At 49.8% G+C, this 21,925-nt stretch overlaps 1 protein-coding gene across 2 annotated transcripts in view; it reads right to left on the bottom strand.

The window, feature by feature from the left end:
* Hnf4a (hepatocyte nuclear factor 4 alpha) overlaps positions 1–21,491 on the bottom strand; it is a 28,173-nt gene extending 6,682 nt beyond the window's left edge. The window contains exons 1-8 of one of the 2 annotated variants that reach the window (XM_008851006.3): positions 21,245–21,491; positions 17,028–17,202; positions 16,008–16,102; positions 10,070–10,176; positions 9,307–9,462; positions 5,934–6,021; positions 3,901–4,056; positions 634–870 (exon numbers count right to left, since the gene is read on the bottom strand). In XM_008851006.3, coding sequence (XP_008849228.1) covers positions 634–870; positions 3,901–4,056; positions 5,934–6,021; positions 9,307–9,462; positions 10,070–10,176; positions 16,008–16,102; positions 17,028–17,202; positions 21,245–21,359 — 1,129 coding nt within the window. In that variant the 5' untranslated portion in view covers positions 21,360–21,491. The remainder of the gene's footprint in view (positions 1–633; positions 871–3,900; positions 4,057–5,933; positions 6,022–9,306; positions 9,463–10,069; positions 10,177–16,007; positions 16,103–17,027; positions 17,203–21,244) is intronic. The other variant, XM_008851008.2, reaches the window with a different exon arrangement.
* Positions 21,492–21,925: the final 434 nt, after the last annotated feature.

Here is a 21,925-nt window from a genome sequence, read left to right as displayed (position 1 = left end):
TGATCCTCCCGCCTTAGCTTCCCAATTGCTAGGATTATACAGGTTCACTCCTAAATGAATCCCAAATTTCTGATCCTGGCCTGTCAAGTCCTGTTTATGATTTAGTTTCTAGCTGGTTGCCGTTTTTATCTCTTTTTAGCTCCCCTGTCTCAGGTGCATACCCCTTCCCAACCTCAGAACCTGAAACTAATTCTGCTTGGAATGTTTTCCAAGGTTTTAAAATGTCATATTTTCCACCCATTGATCTTAAACGCCACTTCAAGGAGGTATCTCTTAGCTGGCTCATCTAAAGAGGCTCTCCATCTTCTTACCTGCCCATTTTAAAATCTATACTTACTTTCTTCATTATACACTTGGTTATAATCTATTCCCATGACACTCTATTGGCTCCCACAAGAATCATGTTCTTTATTGAGTCTGTAGCACTTAAAACATTGACTGGCTCATGCTAGCCCCCCAGGACCTGAACAAATGGACTTCTATTCTTGTCTCCATTTTTCTGATGAGAAACCAAGACCCAATAGATAAGGCAGTTTGCCCAGGGTACCCACTGAGGAGGCAGTGGAGCCGAGAGGCAAACTCAGGTCCCATGTGAACCCTGCCTCCTGGAGAGGGGCCCCCAGTGCTACGAACCTCCCAGCAGCATCTCCTGCAGCAGATTGTCAATCTTGGCCATGCCGAAGAGCTTGATGAACTGGATCTGCTCGATCATCTGCCAGGTGATGCTCTGCAGCGTGGGCAGCAGCAGCAGCAGCTCACCAAAGCGGCCACGAGAATCATACTGCCGGTCATTGATGTAGTCTTCCAGGCTCACCTGCACCTGTGACCGCAGCCGCTTGATCTTGCCTGGGTCGCTCAGCCCTTTGGCATCTGCAGGGGGAAGCGTGTGCAGGGAAGGCAGCAGGGTCAAACATCCCCCAACTTGTAGGCTCATATTGGGGGGCTTAGTGGCTGATTCTGGGACAAGACTTTCAGGTACTCAGTAGCCAGCCTACTCTAGCACAAACAGGGGCTTCCTGGACTCAGGAAGAAAAAGGTTTTGTCTTCTTCATAAGATACCAAGCACAACAGAGCCTCTTATAACCTCATCGCTCTCTTTTGAAAGTCTTTATGCTATGCTGGGGATCAAATGCAGGGTCTTGCACATGCTAGGTGATGCTCTACCACTGAACTATAACTCAGTCCCTCCTCATCGCAGGCTTGGAGAAACGGAACTATAGATCAAGAAAAGACTTGCTCAAGGTCATGTAACCAGGTACTAGCAGAGCCATGATGTGAACTTGGGGCTCCTGGTCCATGGTGCAGGTCCCACCTTCTAAACCTCAGCACTTGCTACATCGAGATAGTCTCCCCTTCTCTTCTCCCTGCCTCCTGTCACCTTGGGGACTCAGAAGAAGCTTCAGCTCCTCCAGTGAGCTAACCATCCTAGCAAAAGAGAGCTACCCACACAGTTTTCTTTTTTTCATTCAGGCAACGAACTTTGATAAAGTACTCATTTCATGCCACGCTTGGACTAGGCTCCCTGTCCTCCACCCAAGCTATAGAGACTCTGCCTCATGGCCAGTTATCTCACACCCGTCACTGAGAAGTTACTGCCTGCCTAGCCCCACACTTTGCCCTGTAGGCCACAGAGCTCAGGTTAGGCGCTCACCCTCTAGGAACTGGAGAATTGCACGTAGAAGGCAAGAACGTGAACTTGAATGACAGGTTAAAAAATTGATAGCCTGAAGTTCAAATTCACGCTCTGCAAATTTCCCAGTTGTGTGATTGTGGTCAAGTCAACCAATCTCTCTGTGCCTCTGCTTCTTCATTTGAAAATGGGGTAACGACAATTCCTACCTCACAGATGTCATGTTGTAAGATAATACGCATGAAGTATTTTAAAACTGTGCACCTGTGAGCCCTCAATAAATGGCGATTGTTTTCCTCTTCGCTATTATTACCAGAGGCGTTCTCTGTGCAGATAAGGACTAGCACCAAGGACAGCGCCTAGCAGGCCCACACTCTACAGTTGGGGAGGGAAACAAGAAAGCGAGCTTCGGAGAAAAGCACCTTCATATTGAGCACTGAAAGCAGGCTTTGCACAGACAAGACTACAGGTATTCTGTGCAAATGCACGAACAAAAGTCAGTAGAATCACAGGGAGGGGACAGAGAGAGCCAGAATGAAGGGGATGCAGCATCTTAGAATCACAGGGAGAGGACAGAGAGTCAGAATGTAGGGGATGCAGCATCTTAGAATCACAGGGAGAGGACAGAGAGAGCCAGAACGAAGGGATGCAGCATCTTAGAATCACAGGGAGAGGACAGAGAGTCAGAATGTAGGGGATGCAGCATCTTAGAATCACAGGAGAGGACAGAGAGAGCCAGAATGAAGAGATGCAGCATCTTAGAATCACAGGAGAGGACAGAGAGAGCCAGAATGAAGAGATGCAGCATCTTAGAATCACAGGAGAGGACAGAGAGAGCCAGAATGAAGAGATGCAGCATCTTAGAATCACAGGAGAGGACAGAGAGAGCCAGAATGAAGAGATGCAGCATCTTAGAATCACAGGAGAGGACAGAGAGAGCCAGAATGAAGAGATGCAGCATCTTAGAATCACAGGAGAGGACAGAGAGAGCCAGAATGAAGAGATGCAGCATCTTAGAATCACAGGAGAGGACAGAGAGAGCCAGAATGAAGAGATGCAGCATCTTAGAATCACAGGAGAGGACAGAGAGAGCCAGAATGAAGAGATGCAGCATCTTAGAATCACAGGAGAGGACAGAGAGAGCCAGAATGAAGAGATGCAGCATCTTAGAATCACAGGAGAGGACAGAGAGAGCCAGAATGAAGAGATGCAGCATCTTAGAATCACAGGAGAGGACAGAGAGAGCCAGAATGAAGAGATGCAGCATCTTAGAATCACAGGAGAGGACAGAGAGAGCCAGAATGAAGAGATGCAGCATCTTAGAATCACAGGAGAGGACAGAGAGAGCCAGAATGAAGAGATGCAGCATCTTAGAATCACAGGAGAGGACAGAGAGAGCCAGAATGAAGAGATGCAGCATCTTAGAATCACAGGAGAGGACAGAGAGAGCCAGAATGAAGAGATGCAGCATCTTAGAATCACAGGAGAGGACAGAGAGAGCCAGAATGAAGAGATGCAGCATCTTAGAATCACAGGAGAGGACAGAGAGAGCCAGAATGAAGAGATGCAGCATCTTAGAATCACAGGAGAGGACAGAGAGAGCCAGAACGAAGGGATGCAGCATCTTCATTCCAACAAGGGAGGGGTAGAAGACATCACCAACAATGTTCATTACTGAAAACTAAGAACTGTGGGGGATTTTTGAGTCTGTAAATCCAGCACTCAGGAGGCAGAACAACAGGATCACTGCAAGTTCAAAGCCAACATAGGCTACATAAAGAGTTCTAGACCAGCCAGAGTTGCACAGTGAGACTGTCTCAAAACAACAAAGAAAGAAATATGGCGCTAGGGTTGCAGCTCAGGAGTAGATATTAGCTCTGGTCTCAGCTGCCAGCACAAAATATAAGATGTGGCAGTTTGTTGTGAAATGTTCCTCCGGGGAGTAGAAGTTGGCTGGGAAAATGCCAATGATGGGGAGAACTATGGCATCTTCAGGATGTGCTGGTATTACCTCCATAGAACGTTTTGAGGAAAAATAGCAAAGATGAAAGAAAAGAAGGCAAGAAGGAGGAAAAGCCAAACCCAGGCTTTTGCAGTTGGGTGCCTTGACCAGCCCTATCCTCCCTCAGAACCATGGTTTGCCTCATCTACTCAGTGGGGCTGATGAAAATGACTTCTGGGTTGCTGTGATGATACAAGAGGTTATGATTCCAACAAGAGTGTGACAGTGGATCTGGGGTGTGAGGGATGGCTAGAGGTGTGAACAGTACCTGGGTCGAAGAAGATGATGGCTTTGAGGCAGGCATACTCATTGTCATCAATCTGCAGCTCCTGGAAGGGCAGGACCAGCTCATCAAGGATGCGAACGGACACCCGGCTCATCTCTGCCAGCTCTGGGCAGTGCCGAGGGATGATGTAGTCATTGCCTGGATGAGTGGAGGAGAGAGGATGGGGCCGTTAGGTTGGTTGGCCCCTCCCCCTGGCAGTCGTTTGCAGTTGGAATGTGTCGGTACCCATGGGAGGAGCTGCAGGGACCACTATGTTCATTTTACAGATCAGAAATCTGAGGCCAGGATGAAGCAGGTGAGTACCTGAAGTCATGGGCAGAGTTAGGAGCTTGGTTTTTTAGGAGCCCTTTCGTACTCACCAGACTCCCTTTACTTGCATGACTCAAGATAGACAGTAGAGACCCACTTGGGAGGCACAAAAGCATCAAGGTCAAGATTTTGGAGTTTGATCACCCCAGTTAAAAGATTCTGTCGTTTATGGCTAGGTATGTTTGGGTAGCACTCAACTGCTCTGTGCCTCAGTTTTCTCATCTATAAAATGGGAAAAACTAACAGCATCCCTCTTAAGATTGATGTATTGAAAGAGATTGTAAACATTTGCCTGGTGGTTAGCATAGTCTTTGATGTATGAGGTGTTTTATACAAGCATTTCAAATGATAAGTATGTCCTAAAAGTCCAGGTGACATGGGCTGGGGAGCTGTGCCATTCCTGGTCACTTCTTGCTCTTGCTGCAGAAAGAACTTCAGGGTGCACGAATCCAGGGACAACTAACCCTGCTCTAATGAACTGGGTCCTGGAGTCCTGCACTGGCAAGCCCAAGAACAAGGCTGGATTTTGTTTTTATTTTTATTTTTTGTGGTGCTGGGGATTGAACCCAAGGTCTTGTTACAGGCTCTATCATGGAACTATACCACCAGCCCTCTCTTAAAAAGTTTTAAATTACATTTTCTTTATTTATTTATTGATGAGGGGGCAGCACATGCTATGGAATGTATATGGAAGTTAGAGGACAAATTGCAGTAGTTAGCAGTCTTCTACCAAGTGAGTCCCAGGGATTGAACTCAGGCTTACTGATCCACCTCTCTGGCCCAAAGAAATGCCAATGCACCCTCAACTTGATAGTTGCTGAATTTTAAAAAATATTTCATTTATTATTTTTATTTTATGTGTATGAGTGTATTGCCTGCATGTATATGAGTGCACCATGTTGTGCAATGCCTCGGAGGTCAGAAGAGGGCATTGGATTCCCCTGGAACTGGAGTTAGGGACGGTTTCTAGCCACCATGTAGGTGCTGGGAATCAAACCCGGGTCCTCTGCAGGAGCAGTCAGTGCTCTTAACTGCTGAGCCATCTTTCCAGGCCCATAGTTGCCGAATTAAAAAAAAATTATTTTAGTTGGAGACAGGATCCTGCTAAATTTCCCAGGCTGACCTTGAACTCTCTAGGTAACCAAGGCGGGTCTTGACCTTGCTCCCTGAGTAACTGGGAGTGCTAGACTGTGCCACTGTATCTTGCTTGGACTCTTTTTTTTAAAAAAATTTATGCCAGGTGTGGTGGTTCACACCTTTAATCCCAAGCAGAGGCAGGCGGATCTCTGTGAGCTCCAGGCCTGCGTGGTCTCCATAGTGAGTTCCAGATCAGCTGGGCTACAGAGAGATCCTATCTCAAAGAGACCAAAATTTTTTTTTAATTTTATATGTATAAGTGCTTTGCTTACATGTATGTAAGAGTACCATGCGTGTGCTTGGTGCCCTTGGAGGATATGGGATTCCCCTGGAAATGGACTTACAGATGGGTATTAGTTGTCATGAGGGTCCTAGGGATTTAATCCAGGTCTTCAGGAAGAGCAGCCAGTGTTCGTACCTGCTGAGCCATCTCTCTAACCCCACTGGACTGTTTTCTATCTGTCTGTCTTGCCCCACTATGTCCCACTATAGAGATAGCCTTTCCTTTAGAGTACACCAAGCCAAGCACAACCTCCTCAAGCTCTGGCTGGCATGGATGGTCTCCTCACCTAGGAGCAACACGTCTTTGAACACCATGGATCTCTTGGTGGCTCCCAGCAGCAGGTGCTCACCAGCATGGGCTCTGAGCAGGGCCACCTGGAAGAGAGAAGGGAGGAGGTCCAGCATCCGTGGAAGGCTGCTCCTAGTCAACCTTGGTGATTCAGCTCTGTGCTCCCTCTGTCTACTTGCTTGAACTCTGAAATGAGTACCATAAAATTGCTGCCTTCCTCCCATAACTGATGAAATAAGGGACCTGGAAAGGGTTCTGAGACCTGGAAGGAGGAGGCATGTAGTCTCTGAGCTGGAGGACTGTTTGCACATTCAGCCCTTGAACTGTGTGTCTTTAGGAAATAAACTGCTCCCTGACCTCATTGGGGTGTCAGACACATCCGCTGTGTACCCCTTAGACAAAAGACCCAAAGGCATTCATTGGCGTCTCAAAAAGCCTCAACTTACCCCAGGGGTTCTAAAATTCCTACCCATGGGCCAGTCGCAGGGAACTGTGAAAGGTACTTTATGGAAACTCAGAGTCTTGGGCCCAGCTACCAGTTGCTGATTCTGTATGTATGAGGTGGGCCTGGGGCTCTGCACACAACAAGCTTCCCAGTTGATTCCAAAGCTCCATTGAGTCTGGGAGTCACTGGTGCTGAAAGTCCCAGTGTCATACTGCCAAATTTTGGGACTCTAAGAGAGTGCTGTATGTGCTTGGATGTGGATGTCGGCCCTTGGAATGGATTCTCCCCAAGGTACAGGCATGGCAGGAAATCTGACGCCAGGCCCTGTCTCTGCCTAGCAGCCTGTGAAGACTGAAGTCCAAGGTCAAGTCCAGCTGGCTCATAGGACACTGTCAGTGCTTTTGAGCCATCAGCCTTCGTGCTTGTGTGGAGACCAAAGATGAGCTGGAAAGAACAGCAACAGGCTGGTGACCCCAGGGATACGTGTGCACAATGGGAAGCTTGCTTGTGTGTTCCATTATCAAATGTTAGGTGCCCATGAAGTGCCATTTTAAAAATTTATTATTACATTTTATTTATTTTAGTGCCATGGTGCATATGTGGAAGTCAGAGGACATCTTGCAAGGGTTGGTTTTCTCCTTCTATCATGTGGGTCCTGGGAATTGAACTCAGGTCATCAAGCTTGGCAGCAAGTGCCTTTACGTGGTGAGCCATCTTGCGCTCCTCCTAGACAATGTGACGGCACAATGGTCTCTAGGCTCATAGACCTCACAGGCTATGAGGGTGAGGGAGAACTGACAATAAATAAAGTAGAAAACAAGGAAGTAGGGCAGAGGGTGATGGTGCTGCAGTAGGAAGAAGGGAGAGAGAGGGAGAGAGAGGAGAGAGAAAGGGAGAGAGAGAGAGAGAGAGAGAGAGAGAGCTATGTGATACAGACAGGAATGGCTGATTTGATAGGAGCTCAAGGCAGGTCTCTAAGTAGGCAACTTGCTGAATAGGCCTAGCACACAGTAAACATGCAGTAGATCTTCAGATAAGTGAAGGAAAGAATGAATAAAGGTAGGAGAACCCGGGCAGCACCCTGACTCCCTCTCCAGATCCGCCCTCTCCTGGACAGCCACCTGTCAAGACCTCTTTCCACCCTACCATGGCTGGGACCCGTGAGACAGACTGAAAAACAAAGAGCAAGAGAGCTTGGAGGTGAGCAGCCACTTTCCACGGCAGGTACCAAGGGAAGCAGAAAGTGCTGATAACTGAGCAATCTACCCAGCAGACACTGTGGGGCTCTCGACCATCAGCCCTGTGACCCTCAGACTTGCAGAGCCCAGAGTCAGCTCCCAGCTTTGTGGTCAACTTGCTCTGGGCTCTGTTTCTCTCTAGGCCTCGATCTCCTTGTCCAGTCTAGCCCAGCCTTCTAGGTCCAAGGGATGGATGACCAGCTGTAATAAAAGCTGGTTCTTGCAGCGATGTCAACAGAAGGGAAACATGAGTCCTTTGGAAGGTCACTCCCCGAATCTCCCTGGTGGCCCCACCCATGCTGGGCAATATGGGCTCCTGGGAATGGATTCCCAGGTCGAACCCTTAGACATGGCAGCCATGCTGGGGGGCGGGCAGGCAAGGGAATGTTAATGATTGGCCTGTGTTACTGGCCACCCATCACTGCTCTCAGAGAATGCTCTGAGCCCCAGCCAGGGAGGTTTGGGTGGGAAATTGAGGTTAACAATTGCTCGGCTTGGGGGTATCTTGTTGCCCTGCTACGTTCCTGGGAAGGAACAGGGGGGATTAAACATTAATGCAGGCTCTCCAGCAGAGGGACAGGGGCCACAAAATGAAGAGGAACAGGAGAAGATGGGAGCAGCTTGGACAAGATCCCTGTCTGTCAACTCTCCTAAAGGAGGGATGCATTCAGGGTTTAGCCCCAGGAAGAGGCCAAGGAGCAACCAAGCCAGTGTTTGCCTAGCATGCCCCGTAGCTTTCTTACTGGTATTTACAGAGGCTTGGGAAGGCCTGGACTCTGCAAAGAGGAACAACTTGGGGGGGGGGTGCATATGACTTCATCCAAGCTTTAAGAGACCTAGCATTATCAGATTCATGTGCAAAGGGCCAGTACCCTCAGTGGTATAAAGCTGTCCTGTCTTTTCTTCCTTGTCTAGGCCGGAAAGATGCTTGCAGAGGCTGAGTGGGTGTGTGAGATGATAGGCATCATCTCAGATATTTATCCATCCACAGTCACGCACCACCCTCCTCCCCCAGCCCTATCTCTCCCTGGACCAGAGAAGGCACTTTGGAATACAAAATGCTGACAACCATCATGGTGGACACAAGGAAGAAATCTGGCACTGCGGAGGACCGCTGTGGTCCAGCTAAAACCGCTCTGCTACACAGCTCTCTGCTTTCAAACTAGAATGTCCTTGGTCCTCCTAACAACACTAGGAAGTAGGTAATTCCCACTTGGCAGATAAGAACACTGAGCCTCAGAGAGAAGTAGTTTGTCCAGGATCACTCAGAGAACTGGTCTTAGAGCCAGAACTTAAGCCAAATCTCCTGATACCTGGCCTCAGGTCCCTGTCAACATCCCCAGGAGTGCTGAGTGAGGCAGCGGTTAGGAGCCTGAACTTTGGAGCTTCCTGGCTGGTTCTAATCCCAGCTGTGTTAGATAGGAGCTGTGTGACCTTTAACAAGTTACTTAACCTCTCTGTGCCCCAGTTTCCTCACTTGTAGGATGGGAAAATTGCCCATTTCATAGTTCTTAGAGGGATTAAGTGAGTTAATATTTGTAAGGTGACTTAAATAGTTCTGGGTGTACATGATTGGTATGTGTTTCACTGAATAAAATCAAACCAGCCCAAGGCTGGATCTTCAGTGGGTCAGCAGGACCCTGGCAGCCCAGTGTCCACCATTGATCCCAGTGGAAGTGTGCTCTTACCTGGTCGTCCAAGGGGAGCTCACAGAAAGCCGGGATGTACTTGGCCCACTCGACCAGAACCAGCAGCTGCTCCTTCATGGATTCGCACACGTCTGCAATGTTGGCAATCTTCTTTGCCCGAATGTCGCCGTTCATTCCAGAGACAGGGGAGGTGATCTGCCAGAGACCAGGAAATGCTGGGGGTGGCGGGCCTCCCTACACATCCTGTCATTTGCCCAGAGCCCATTCCCTAGAAAGTCTCCCTGTCTGGTGGCAGCTGGACTGTGTGTTCAGCTGGGTCTGGAGGAAGCTCTAAGCAAAGGGGCAGGGAAGACTCTGATACGGGGAAAGCTCTCTGTTTGGATCTCCACCTGCTGCTTGCCCTGCCCTGCCTGCTCTTCCAGCTCCCCTGAGCCTCAGGAATCCCTAACCCCTAGAGGAGAAGCAGAGTAATATTCCTCACCCTCATTGCATAGATAAAACCACCACAGCCCAGGGAGGCACTATGACTTTGTCCCAGTGGTCTACTGTTCTACTGGACTACTCTCAGGCCCTCAGAGCAATCTGTTTGGCCTTCTGTGATGAACTAGACAGTGGCCCAGAATGCCAGACCTGGGTTCAAGTTCTGCCGCCTACAACACCAGCTGTGTGGCACTGTACTCAGTGTCCCTGTGGCCCTTTCCATCTGGGGCTCCAGGGTCTGGCTAGAGGAAGTAGAGGTGGAAGAAGTAAGTTTCCTTGGTAGTGTGGTAGAGCCCAGATGGGTGAGAAGGTCCCCTGGTACCTGCTGGGACAGGACCTCAGCCTGCAAGAGCGCATTGATGGAAGGCAGGCTGCTATCCTCGTAGCTTGACCTCCGCGTGCTGATCCGGTCCCGCTCGTTTTGGACAGCTGTGAGGAAGCAAAGCAAGTGAGGAGGAGCAACGAGGGGAAGAGGCTATCCCATGACCATTGAGGAGTTAGGGAGAGGAGAGAGCTCAACCTAAGGCAGGGCCCAGAATGAAGGACACACTGAAACAAGTGGAACATTTATTATAGTTTCTTTGTGTGTGTGTGTGTGTGTGTGTGTGTGTGTGTGTGTGTGTGTGTGTGTGTGTGTGTGTGTGTGTGTGTGTGTGTGTGTGTGTGTATGTATGTGCGTGAGGCGGTGTGTGTGTGTGTGTGTGTCTGTGTGTGTGTGTATGTGTGTGTGTGTGTGTGTATGTGTGTTCATGTATGCATGTGCCACGGTGTGGGTGTGGAGGTCAGGGGACGACTTGCAGGAGTCCGTTTTCTCCTCCTACCATGTGGGTCCCAGGGATGGAACTCAGGTTGTCAGGCTGGGTGGCAGTTACCTTTACCTGCTGAGTCATCTTTCTAGCCTGCATGCGGGATTGTCTAACTCAGTTTGTAGAGCTCAAAGGATACCAGAGCTTTACCTCTCCCCACACCCCACACAATGAAGAAGCTGAAGGAGGGGCTAGACATTGTCCCTCCAGCATCAGTTGGTCATGTTAGTTCCAACCCAGCAGAAGATAGACCAGGGTCTGAGTAGTATGGGGGGACCTGCCCAGACCACAGATCCACAAGGGCTACTGCAAGCATTTCCTCTCCTTCCAAACCAACAAAACAAGTTCCTCCTGGTGACACTGAGGTAAGGTGGAGATTCCAGACCACCAGGCAGAAGCCCTGGATGGAGACCTGCAGATCCAGCTGCCTGGCGGACTGTCCACTAGGAGGAATCCTGCTCTAGACTAACCTGCAATAGCAGGCCAGGGGGCCCTCCCTCCTGCCAGCACTGGGCATCTCCAGAATGCAAAGACACCCCAGTCCACCATCCACCTGAAGCTGAGTTAGTTCAGGCCTGAGACATTGTCCCATCATCCCCTGGAGTCCAAGGCTCCTCACTATGGAAGCAGGAAGGTGACAGGGCAAGGCTGCAAGCACCTGGGCTCTGGTCTAAAGTTTACTTTTTACTTTGTGTTGGTGGCAGTATCTTGTCTGGGGCCTCTGTCTCCTCATCTGACCAAAGCCTCTCTCCCCATCAGCCTGTCCCCTGCATACCCCCATCTCAGAAACTGGTAAGGTGGTCCCTTCTCTTTTGTTCTCTTTGTTTCTCTGTCTCTGTCTGTCTGTCTCTGTCTCTCTTGATCTCTGGCCCTCACTGGCTCCCAGCAGCCTGCTCTCAGTAGCTATCACACATTAGGCCCTTATCTGCCCCTGTATAATCGCATGCATACACACACACACACACACACACACACACACACACACACACACCTGCCCCCTGCATGTTCTTCCCTTACTGGACCAGGCCCTCCTTGAGGCCTTGAGGCCTTTGACGCTCCTGGCCTTACCCTTTCAGGCTAAGCTCCTATTCGAAGACCTAGAGATCCCTCTAAACACATCCAATCATGGGTCATATCCTGTTCACAATGGACACCACCATCTCATAACTCCTCAGGAATTACTGTCCCCCTCTCACACAGTCTATCCCACCACACCTGCCTCTCCCTACATCTGGACATCCACACAGGCCACAGGCCATATACACTCAAGGGTATTTGCCTGGCCAGTCCCACAGCTTGCATGTCCCTTCCCACCAGGGTCTAGCAGCTTTGTCCCTTCCTTCTAGTCCCTTCTTTCTAGTCTCTATAGAAATGTCACCATCTCAGACACCATCTCCAGCCACCTGGGGCACAGCACTGTGTCCCTCAGGCTCTGGCTGCTCTTCCTGTTTTAAATTTCTCTAAGGTGTTCATTATGCCATTCTTTGCTAATTTCTTTATTCTCTATCTCCAGAGTGCCAGAAAGTCAAAGCTTCTTCCCTCTTGCTCACTGTTATCCTGGCACCTAGAATACAGCCTGGCACGCAGTAGGTGCTCAGTAAATATTTGTGGAGGGATGGGAGGTGCTGGATGCGACACCATCTGATTTGCACATGGAACGTTCACATCCTACCCTTCAACTTCTTCTTGATTTCAGACTGTTGATATCCGAGGATAAAAGCCAGTCTAGAGCTGGGTGTGGTGGCTCATGCCTCTGATCCCAGCACTTGGGAGGCTGAGGGCAGAAAGACAGGCCAGCTTGGGTTACAGAGTGAGTTCCAGGCCTGGGCAAAAGAGTGAAACCTTAGGGGCTGGAGAGATGGCTCAGTGGTTCTAAGAACACATACAGCTCTTGCAGAGAACCTGAGTTGGGTTCCTAGCACCCATGTAAGGTGGCTTACAACTGCCTGTAGCATCAGTTCCAGGGGACCCCTCTTCTGGCCTCCACAGGTATCTGCACTCAAGTGTAGATAAACTACACACATACATATAAAGATAGCAAAGACAAATCTTTTTAAAAGGGAGTCAGAAGCCAGGCGTGGTGGCACACGCCTTTAATCCCAGCACTTGGGAGGCAGAGGCAGGCCAATCTCTGTGAGTTCAAGGCCAGCCTGGTCTACATAGTGAGTTTCAGGGCAGCTGGGGCTACAGGGAGACCCTGCTTCAAAAAGACAAAAAAAAAAAAAAAAAAAAAATTTTAAAAAAAAAAAAAAAAAAAAAAAAAAAAAAGAGCCGGAAAACCAGAAACAGAAGTCAGTCAATAGGCACAACAGGGACCCTGCGCTGTGGAAGTTCCTCTACTGCTCTTACTGTGCCGGCTTGCTGCTGCACGCTTCCCTAGCAGTCAGGCCTTTCTGACGCCTGCCCCCACTGGGCCACCACTGTGGGAGGCCGGTGGAATGAAAGGCTGCTGTCAGCAGCTGCGGATAGGGCTCCTCAAGGTTAACCTGGCCTTATCAGTGCCCGGCGCGAGCTCAGTCACGGAATGATGTTTTCCCAATGTTTGCGCAGTATTAGCAGGGTCGGAGACCTAATGTAACTTCCATTGAATATTAACTGACAGGGCAGAGGCGCAGAGGACATGAGCCTGTCTTTCTAGAAAACCTAGGGTGGGGCCTGGGGGCTGAGCTAGGCTTGTGAGGAAGGTCCTATGGGATGGGCCCAGTTCTTGAACTTCTTGGTCCCATTCCCTGGCCTGGGTCTCTGCTGCCAGGGGCTGGACATTTGTTCTGGACTTGACAACCAAGGCTAGGCAGGTGTCTCTTTCCCTGAACTCTGTTACAGGATGGAATCTGCCTATTGTTTTCTCATTGATCCCCAGATCTCTTCCACCCCGAGTCTTTGCCCCTCCAGAGAAGGCCCTGGTGGCATCCATGGTACACCCTCCAACCAGGACTCATAGGCCTGTGACATCTGGAGCTCTTCCCTGCTGATGCCAGGAAGTTTCAGGAACCCAGGACCCTCCCAAACAAATCTTTCCAAATTTCAGCCAGAGAGCTTAGGGTCTGCTTGTTTCTGACAGGTTTGGGTTCTAGACCCCACTCCATCTCCGACCCATCATATGGCCTCTCTTGCCTCAGTTTCTCCACTTGTGAAGTAGGGGTAGATCTGCTAATTCCCTCTGCTAGCTCCTGTTGGTCTATAAACACTGTTTCCAGCTCATATTTTCTGGTCCCCAAGAACTTGAGGCTTTCAGTCACTAACTGTATCTGCAGGAGGGGTTGAAAAGGAAATAATAAGAACTTGTACCCGGTCTCCTGATCAATGTGGCTTTGAGAGCTTTCCATCAGGCTATGGAGAGAGCTGGGGACTGTAATAGCCTGACTTCCTAGGGCTTGCCCATGGTGGCTTAAAATGCTTTACTCCCCAGGCCCACTCTCAAAGTGACCAAAAGTATCTCCCAATCTCCCAACAAAACACACATGAGCATTTACTGGCCTACAGGACTCTCCATCAGTGACTCTTCTGCTTTCCTGTGAAAAGTTCATTTCCTAGACCAAGAAGCAAGCAGTTCCTTTCCAGGCTGAACTAAGAGTACTCAGGATGAGAATCCTGTCTTCCCAGGAGCTGGGATCTGGGACCACTACGAGCTCTGTAGCTCATTATCTAACCCCTTCACAGTATACAAGGGAAAACTGGAGCCCAAGGGACTGGAGCTTCCCTCAAGTTTCCTCAGAAACTCTGGCTGTTTAACAAAAGACATAAGGACTGACCACACATAGCCTGACTCGGTAGTCATCTGCCCAGGTCCACTGCTCACTCCGCTCCACCTGCTGAGAGTTCTATTGGAGAAATTCATTCTCAAACTCAGTGCCCTCAAGGGTAGTCATTGTGCTTAGTTAGAATCTTAGGCTACTGGGGTAACAGAACCACCATTATCAGAACTATAGAACATGAGGCCCTTAGACAACAGTTTTTGATCACGTCTGCAATGCCTACAACATGCACTGCAATCCCATTCCACAAAGATGTCTTCAATAAGAAGGTGAGGTTAACCCAGGGGGGTCTTATGCCCATAAAGCAGTAAGCGGGGAATGAGGGAGGCATGGGCCTTCAAAAACATCCCTCACCATCACAGAAGCAGAGGTCTGCTAGAATGAGGCGTTTGGAGCAGGAGCCTCAGGTTCTCATTTTCCTACAGAGCTCCTGAGCTCCCAATGAGGCCCTATAAAAGGATGGGATGATGCACAGAAGACCCTTGTGCAGTGCGGGCAGAAAAAAAACTAGTTCAGTAGGATGGGAGGGCAGAGAGAGGCAGGAAGGCTGTCCTCACTCAGTTTAGGATGGGCTGGGTCCTGGGTTCTTAATGTGTGTGTGTGTGTGTGTGTGTGTGTGTGTGTGTGTGTGTGTACCCATGTTCATGGGGATGTAGGGTCTGCTCAGAAGAGCACAATGTGGGCTGGTAGTGAGTGTCAGCTGGGAAGAGATTTGAAAATAAACTCAAGTTATTTAGAACAGCAGTTCAAAGAGTTTTGTCGTCTTAGCTAGAGTGGGGAAACAAGTCTCCCCTGCCAACCCCCATAGTGCCAAGATGGAACCCAGGGCCTGTGTATGTCAAGCAATGGCCCTACCACTGTGTCACATCCCTAACCTATGAAAACAGTTCTTCAATAGGGTCCTGAGGACATAGTGTAGGCAGCACTGAGGTGTCTAAACAGCATGAAGTCAGTGGAATCTCTGTGCTTCTACTGACGGGCCATGGTGATTCACCACTATGGGCCTCAGTCCCCTCCACCATGAAGGGAGGACAGTAATCATTCCAGCCACATAGACCTTTCCTGGGAATGATATGAGCTGAGGCACGGAGGTGGGGTTTGGAGGAGCCAGCTCGCTGCTCTGTGTCTGGTGGCAGCAGGAGGCCTGGGGAAGACTTAGAAGACATTAGGTTCTGCTCTTTCCTGCTCCATCCAGGATGGGTCTGAGGCTTTGTCCCCATGTCTGGAAAAGAAAAGCTCTGGGGATCATCTGGTGCCCAAGTATGAGGGAGGACTGAGGGAATTGGGATGCTTGTCCTTGGACCAAAAGTCCAAGAATAGGACCCCAAGTGTTTCCATTTGTGAAGTCTAGGAAGCAGGTCTCGGACATTCACTATGTGGTATTCTGCACTTTTCGTAATACTTGCTGTGTGGCATGCAGAAAAGCATCCATCTTGGCCACCGCATAATGGTATGGGCAGGCCCAGTGGCAGTTGCTGGGAGCCGAAGTGAGTGAGTGAGAGCTTATCTCTGAATCTTTCTCAAGACCCAGCCCAGCCGCTCCCTGTGGTCAGATTTCTAGGCCCTTCCTTCTCTCAGCCATTAGCCAGTCACCCTGGGGCCTGTCACCCAGTCATAAATGTGGCTGCAGTTGTAAATGCCGGGTTGGTTGGAGCCTGGGTGCAGGTGGGGCAGGGGTATAAGGAGGGCCGAGGCTCACCTTCCTTCTTCATGCCAGCCCGGAAGCACTTCTTGAGCCTGCAGTAGCGGCACTGGTTCCTCTTATCTTTGTCCACCACGCACTGCCGGCTAAACCTGTGGAGGACTTCAGATGGTTGGATGGAGAAGACACAGCCTCCCCCTCTTAAGATGGAATGAGGATCCTGGCCATCAATCAACCCCCAATCTCCTTGCTCTATCTCTGCACCCCAGCAGTTCTCATGCTAAGAAATTAGAAGCCAGAGAGGTCTAGAGACTGTCTGAAAATCCAACTTGTCAAACCTAACACGAGGAAACTGAAGCCCAGAAGGGTGACATGTGGCGTTAGTCACTCAGCTGGTTGGCAGTCTAGTTGGGTTGGGAACCTTAGATTCTTAAGGACCAAAGTACTGCTATTTCCATCATATCCTATGAGAGCTCAGAGCCAGTATCAGCTGCTGATTATGACTTAGGGTCAGTGGTTGGTCCATAAGAGGTAAGAGGTAAGGTTATGAGGGAAGGCAGGGGGCTGAGGTTCAACCCTGGCGCTACCATTCGGCTGAGCTACTTGACCTCAGGGAAATTCTTAGTTCTCCCAGCTACAGCTCCCTCATCTACAAAATGAGGATAATAATTGTGACCTCCTGAGAGGAATGCTGGCAGGTGCCTGAGATGCTACAGGGATGGAGCTTGGCATACAACAAGTGCTCAGTCAACAGCTACTATTATTTCACTGATGTTATCCAAACTTCCAGCATTGGTTTGGAAAGAGGGCTCTTCAAAATTCTGGGAGGCCGCTGGGATAGGTGGAAAGACTTAAGGCCAATCTCCTGTTTAACCCAGAAAAAGCAGTAGGTTACAGGGCAGATCCTATCCTCTCTATGGTTCGTGAATGGGGTTGCTAGAGTAACTGTTTTCACTTGGGCCCACAAGTCTTAAGAAACCGAAGAGCCATGAAGGTCTGGAAAGGCTAGTGCCTCAAATGGACCCTGGGGGACATGAACACAAATAACTCCCTGTACTGAGGAAGTCAACCGCTCACCTGCAGGAGTACATGTGGTTCTTCCTCACGCTCCTCCGGAAGAAACCCTTGCAGCCATCACAGCTTGAGGCTCCATAGTGTTTGCCTGTGGCCCGGTCCCCACAGATGGCGCACAGGGCACTGACACCCAGGCTGTTGGGAGCATTGAGGTTGGCACCTTCAGACGGGGATGTGTCTGGGCCAAAAGAGAAAAAGTGAGGCTCAAAGGGGGAAGAGATAAGCCTGGGACTTGTAAGGAGCTTTCCAGTGCTGGGGGCTGTGTCCCCTCCATTTTTCTTCCCACAATGTTGCACGGTATTTTGGAGCCTCAATTTTCCATCTATAAATCAGTTGTGCCACTGACCTCCTGGGGCATCTGTGAAGGCCTGCTTCTCCCTGCGGAAGGAAGCCACTGGCCCCAGTTTTGTAAGGAAGGAGTGGAAGCCTGGCTATCACTTAGCTACAGTCATTTACAGACTGTGGTCTCACCCCAGAACATTCTCCTAACCAGGGCACAGGGCCAGAAGGGGCTCAGCTTGGTCCTCAGGCTGTCCATAGACCCTCCCATGCACAGACTCTCTCCTTTGCCTCTCGGGTAGGTGCTGATGAGGGTCTTTCTGAGCAATGATGCCCTCTGATTCCAGGCAAAAGCCAATGCCAATGTGAAGAGGGCATAATCAAGACCTCTGGTAAAAGAGGTTTTGGCTTGGGTGCCAAGGGTCCTGGCCACTTGTACAGATGTTGCCCCTACCTTGCAAGTGACCTTTAGCCAGTTTCTTTTCCTAGCTATAATTTCCCCTGGTCTCAGTTTCCCTGACTACAAAAGGGAACAGTTTAACTGATTTGGTTGTTTTTAAATTAAAATAAAATTTCATCAGAGGATCCCTCTTTTTCTAAAAAGCAAGTGTTCCATCACAGATAAACCCTTCAAAAAATCAGGCATTGTGGCACATGTCTGTAATCATAGTACTTGGGAAGTGCAGGCAGGAGGATTAGGCATTCAAGGCCAGCTGTGGCTACATAGTGAGTTCGAGGTCAGCCTGGGCAACAGAAGGCCTTGTCTTAAAAACCAAGTCCATCCGAGATAATGAAGTCTATAATCATATCCCCAAAGCACATGCACACACAGCTCCCATAGACACATGTGCTTCCATAGAAACTCTGCATCTGACCTTGGATTCCTAAGGGAACATCCTGTTGCAAGCTGATGAGGCCTGTGGTGTGTAGAGAGCTCAGATTCTGAAGCCCTGTGCATGGGGTCAAATCCCTGGTTGTGTTATTTTGCTTCATGCCTTTGTCTCCCCCACTTGTAAAGTGGGGAGTATAGTAATCCCCTGAGGCCCTGCTTAGGCTTCTGTGAGCCTGTCTGTGGGAAATGCTTGGCATACAGTAAATTCTAGATCTGCAGAAGAGAACATTCTCAGCAGGTGACTTATAGCAGTGCACACAGCATGTGGCTCCTCATTTCTGCTTTCTCCTGGCTGAACCCTTCCTGGGACTCCTGAATGCTTGAAGTGGAGCCCCCTCCATCTGGTGAATTATTCCCAAGGCGGGGATAATCGTTAAACTTCATTGGTGCCCTTTCTCCCTCACCCTCTCCTCCCCGACCCCCAGGGAGAGCTGACCCTGCAACTCCGGCAGAAGCTGGCAAGGTGTCGCCCTCCTGGGCAACATGGGTTGGGCACAGACAGGTGGGTCTTCTCTCTCTGAGGCCAGCAGGCCACTTCCATTCTCCAGGTGAGTACATTGAGGCTCAGAGAAGACAAGGGGCTAGTCCGGTATCATTACAGTACTGCCAAGCAGAGGAGCTGGGTGTCTTGGATGGTGTGCTGTGCTCTGACTGTGCAGCTTATGCCTGAGTGTTTGTGGGGACTTTAAGAAACAAGACCCCCCGCCTCTGCTACGTCTGAATTGTGGATGGAGGGTGGGAGCAAATATCTTAGCATATAGAAGTCATTACCTCAGGATGGACCCCAAACACTTTGGAGAACAATCCCATATAACCTTAACTCCTAGGCCACTCTAAACCAGCAGGGCATGTAGTCCCTTCCTACAGGTGCAGAGTCCTGGAGACCACCCATGTGGGGGCCAGGACCAGGTACAAGGGCAAGCACCCAGAAACACTATCTCACTTATCCTCTAGCTAGCCCTGGAGGCAGGTGCTATTACTCATGCCCATTTTATAGATAAGAAAACTGAGGCTGGGAAGGAAGGGTCTTTCCAAAGCTGGAGGTGACTGATGTGCCTTCAGGACACCTCGACAAGGGTTTAGCTTCTGCTGAAAGAATACAAGACGCCTAGGCTCTGAAGGAGCTGTGTGGTGGCCAGGAGTGTGATAGCCCAAACTGTCCCGGTGGGAGTTACATGTACCCAGTGTAGAAGCAACTTGCTTGCCATTTCCAGTGTGTTTTCCCCTGAGTACCTCCTCTGATTGCCCATCCTGTTGTCCAACAGTGCTGGGGTAAAGATACCCGTTTTGTAGACCACACAGGGGCAAGAGAGGAGGTAACGTGGCCAAGGTCACACTGGACATCACAGGGGATGTCAGGGGCAGACACCTGGAGGACTGACCATGGACAGTACCCACATGCTGCCTCCTCTTTCTAGTTAGACTGACCACAGCTTTCCAGACCTTGGACTTACAGTCTGATACCTGCTGTATAGTCAGAGACACAGATAGAAGGCGGTGGCAAGTTGGTTTGGGTCAGCTGCCATCTCTCCTTGGCTGGCCTGGAGCCTGGTAGGTCCCCTCCTTCCAGGAGCTTCCTGGGTTTCAGGAGTCCTGCCTTCCCAACCTCCTGGCAGAGGGAAACCATCACCCAATTCAGGCATATTCTCGGCACTATCAGAGCAGATGTTGGCACCTTGGGTCACACACACACACACACACACACACACACACACACACACAGGCAACAAAATCTACTCAGAGACAAATGAACATGCTGCCGATATGAATCTCAAGTTTTGGTAAATAGCAACATCAAAAACCTGCAAACATAATCCTGGTACTCAGATGGCTGAGGCAGGAAGACTGAGAATTCCAGGCCAGCCTGGGGATATACTGAGTTTCAGATCAACGTCAGAAACATAAGACCCTGTATCAAAAAACAAAACAAATAGTCTCCATACAACAGAGCCACATAATCATTTACATCAGAGACCGCTGTCCTGCAGCACAGGAACTGTGAACACATAGAGAGTATGGACATGTGCACACACAAAATGCTACCAAGGACCTCCAGACAGGAAGCACGGCACACACACATGTCTATATTACCATACATATTACGTCCATGACCTACATTTACAGACACATCACACACAGACACATATAGCTTGTACACACAGCAAGACAAACACAAAGCACTCCAGAGATACAACTACAGACCTTTCAACAAATACATACATAAAGAAATGAACCCAGCCGGGCATGGTGGCACACGCCTGTAGACCCAGCACTTGGGAGACAGAGGCAGGCAGATCTCTATGAGTTCAAGGCCAGCCTGGTCTACATAGTGAGTTCCAGGACAGCTGGGGCTTACAGGAAGACCCTGCTTCAAAAAACCAAAAAAAAAAAAAAAAAGAAAGAAATGAACTCATGAAAAAAACTCACAAACAAGTCCAAACATGCAGATGTATTCTTGTAGGTGATCGTTTGCCAATACAGTGTACCACCATACATACACTTATGTGCAAACCCAGGATCACACATGCAAACACACACAGTCGTGTCAGCCTCTCTGCTAGTTTAACCTGAGAATTCCACTTTCCTTCCAAACTTAGTTCCCCAAGGAAAGTCCCAAAGACGCTAAAACGCAGTTATATATCCTCTTACCATCTCCAGGGACAGAATGGCTGTGTGTTGCTCTTGTCTAGGCCCGGGGGGGGGGAGTGGGGGGGGAAAAGGGCGCCATGTAGAGTAGAATTCCTGCAGCTAACTCCAAGGAGGAAGAACATATCATGTCCCTGTCGTAGGTGACATGCTGAGCAGGATAGCTATGAGATCCCAGGGCCTGAGTCAGGGGACCCAGGATATACTTTTATTGGAAATCCACCTCAGCAGGCCTCGCTCACCCAGGATGCTTCTAGCCACCATACTGGATCCACTTGCTTCACCTGGCAACACCTGCACCAGCCTACAGGGCCAACCTACCATTTTCTATATTTCTCCTCCCACCCCAAAGTCCAGTGCCAAACCTCCGCTCCCATTCCTGGGCACACCTGGCCCTACCTACCATTGCCCATGGTCAACACCTGCACATTTTCAAACTCCAGGGTGGTGTAGGCTGGGTCCAGAGCAGCACTGTAGTCAGCCATATCCATGTCGACAAGGGTTTTGGAGAGTCGCATTCTCCCCTGCCCACTCCTAGGCCCCCTGCCCTGCCCAGGATGCCACCCTGAGCCCCAGCCCCCCAACCCCGCCTTCTCCACCTCCTCCCAGGTGCCTGCTCTGCCTTCCTCTGTTTCAAACTGTCCTCTGGGAGGCTCAGCCTGGCGTCTCAGCCTAGCCTCTGCAGAGGGTGGAGGCTCTTTGGGGAGGGGTGGGGGTTAATGGTTAATCGCCCCCGCTGCTGGGTAGGCTGGGCGGAGCCACAGGGATTTGGCTGTTTGTTGGTTTCTGACTGACACCTGGGGTGCTAATTACAACTGTTGGGGCCCCAGCTTACCAATATTCAGTTATCAATCTTTCAAGGCAGGTGTTGAAAAGTCATGGCATTCATTGGATCCCTGACTCAGCTGCCCCCAAGCCACTGTCACTCCATGCTGGACATCTTAGCTGACACTCTCAGACACTGACAAGTCTACTTTCAAGGTACCCTAATTCAATCACTTCCCAGACCATTGACTTCTATCTTCAGTGGTCTGGCAGAGATAAAGCTGTCTCTTGGCCCATGAACTGGAAATCTAAATCCCAG

This window comes from Nannospalax galili, unplaced genomic scaffold (assembly GCF_000622305.1).
Source record: "Nannospalax galili isolate Female #2095 unplaced genomic scaffold, S.galili_v1.0 scaffold205, whole genome shotgun sequence".
NCBI classification, from domain to species: domain Eukaryota; kingdom Metazoa; phylum Chordata; class Mammalia; order Rodentia; family Spalacidae; genus Nannospalax; species Nannospalax galili.
Note: the sequence above shows the minus strand (reverse complement) of the source record. Positions and strands in the feature narration are given on the sequence as shown.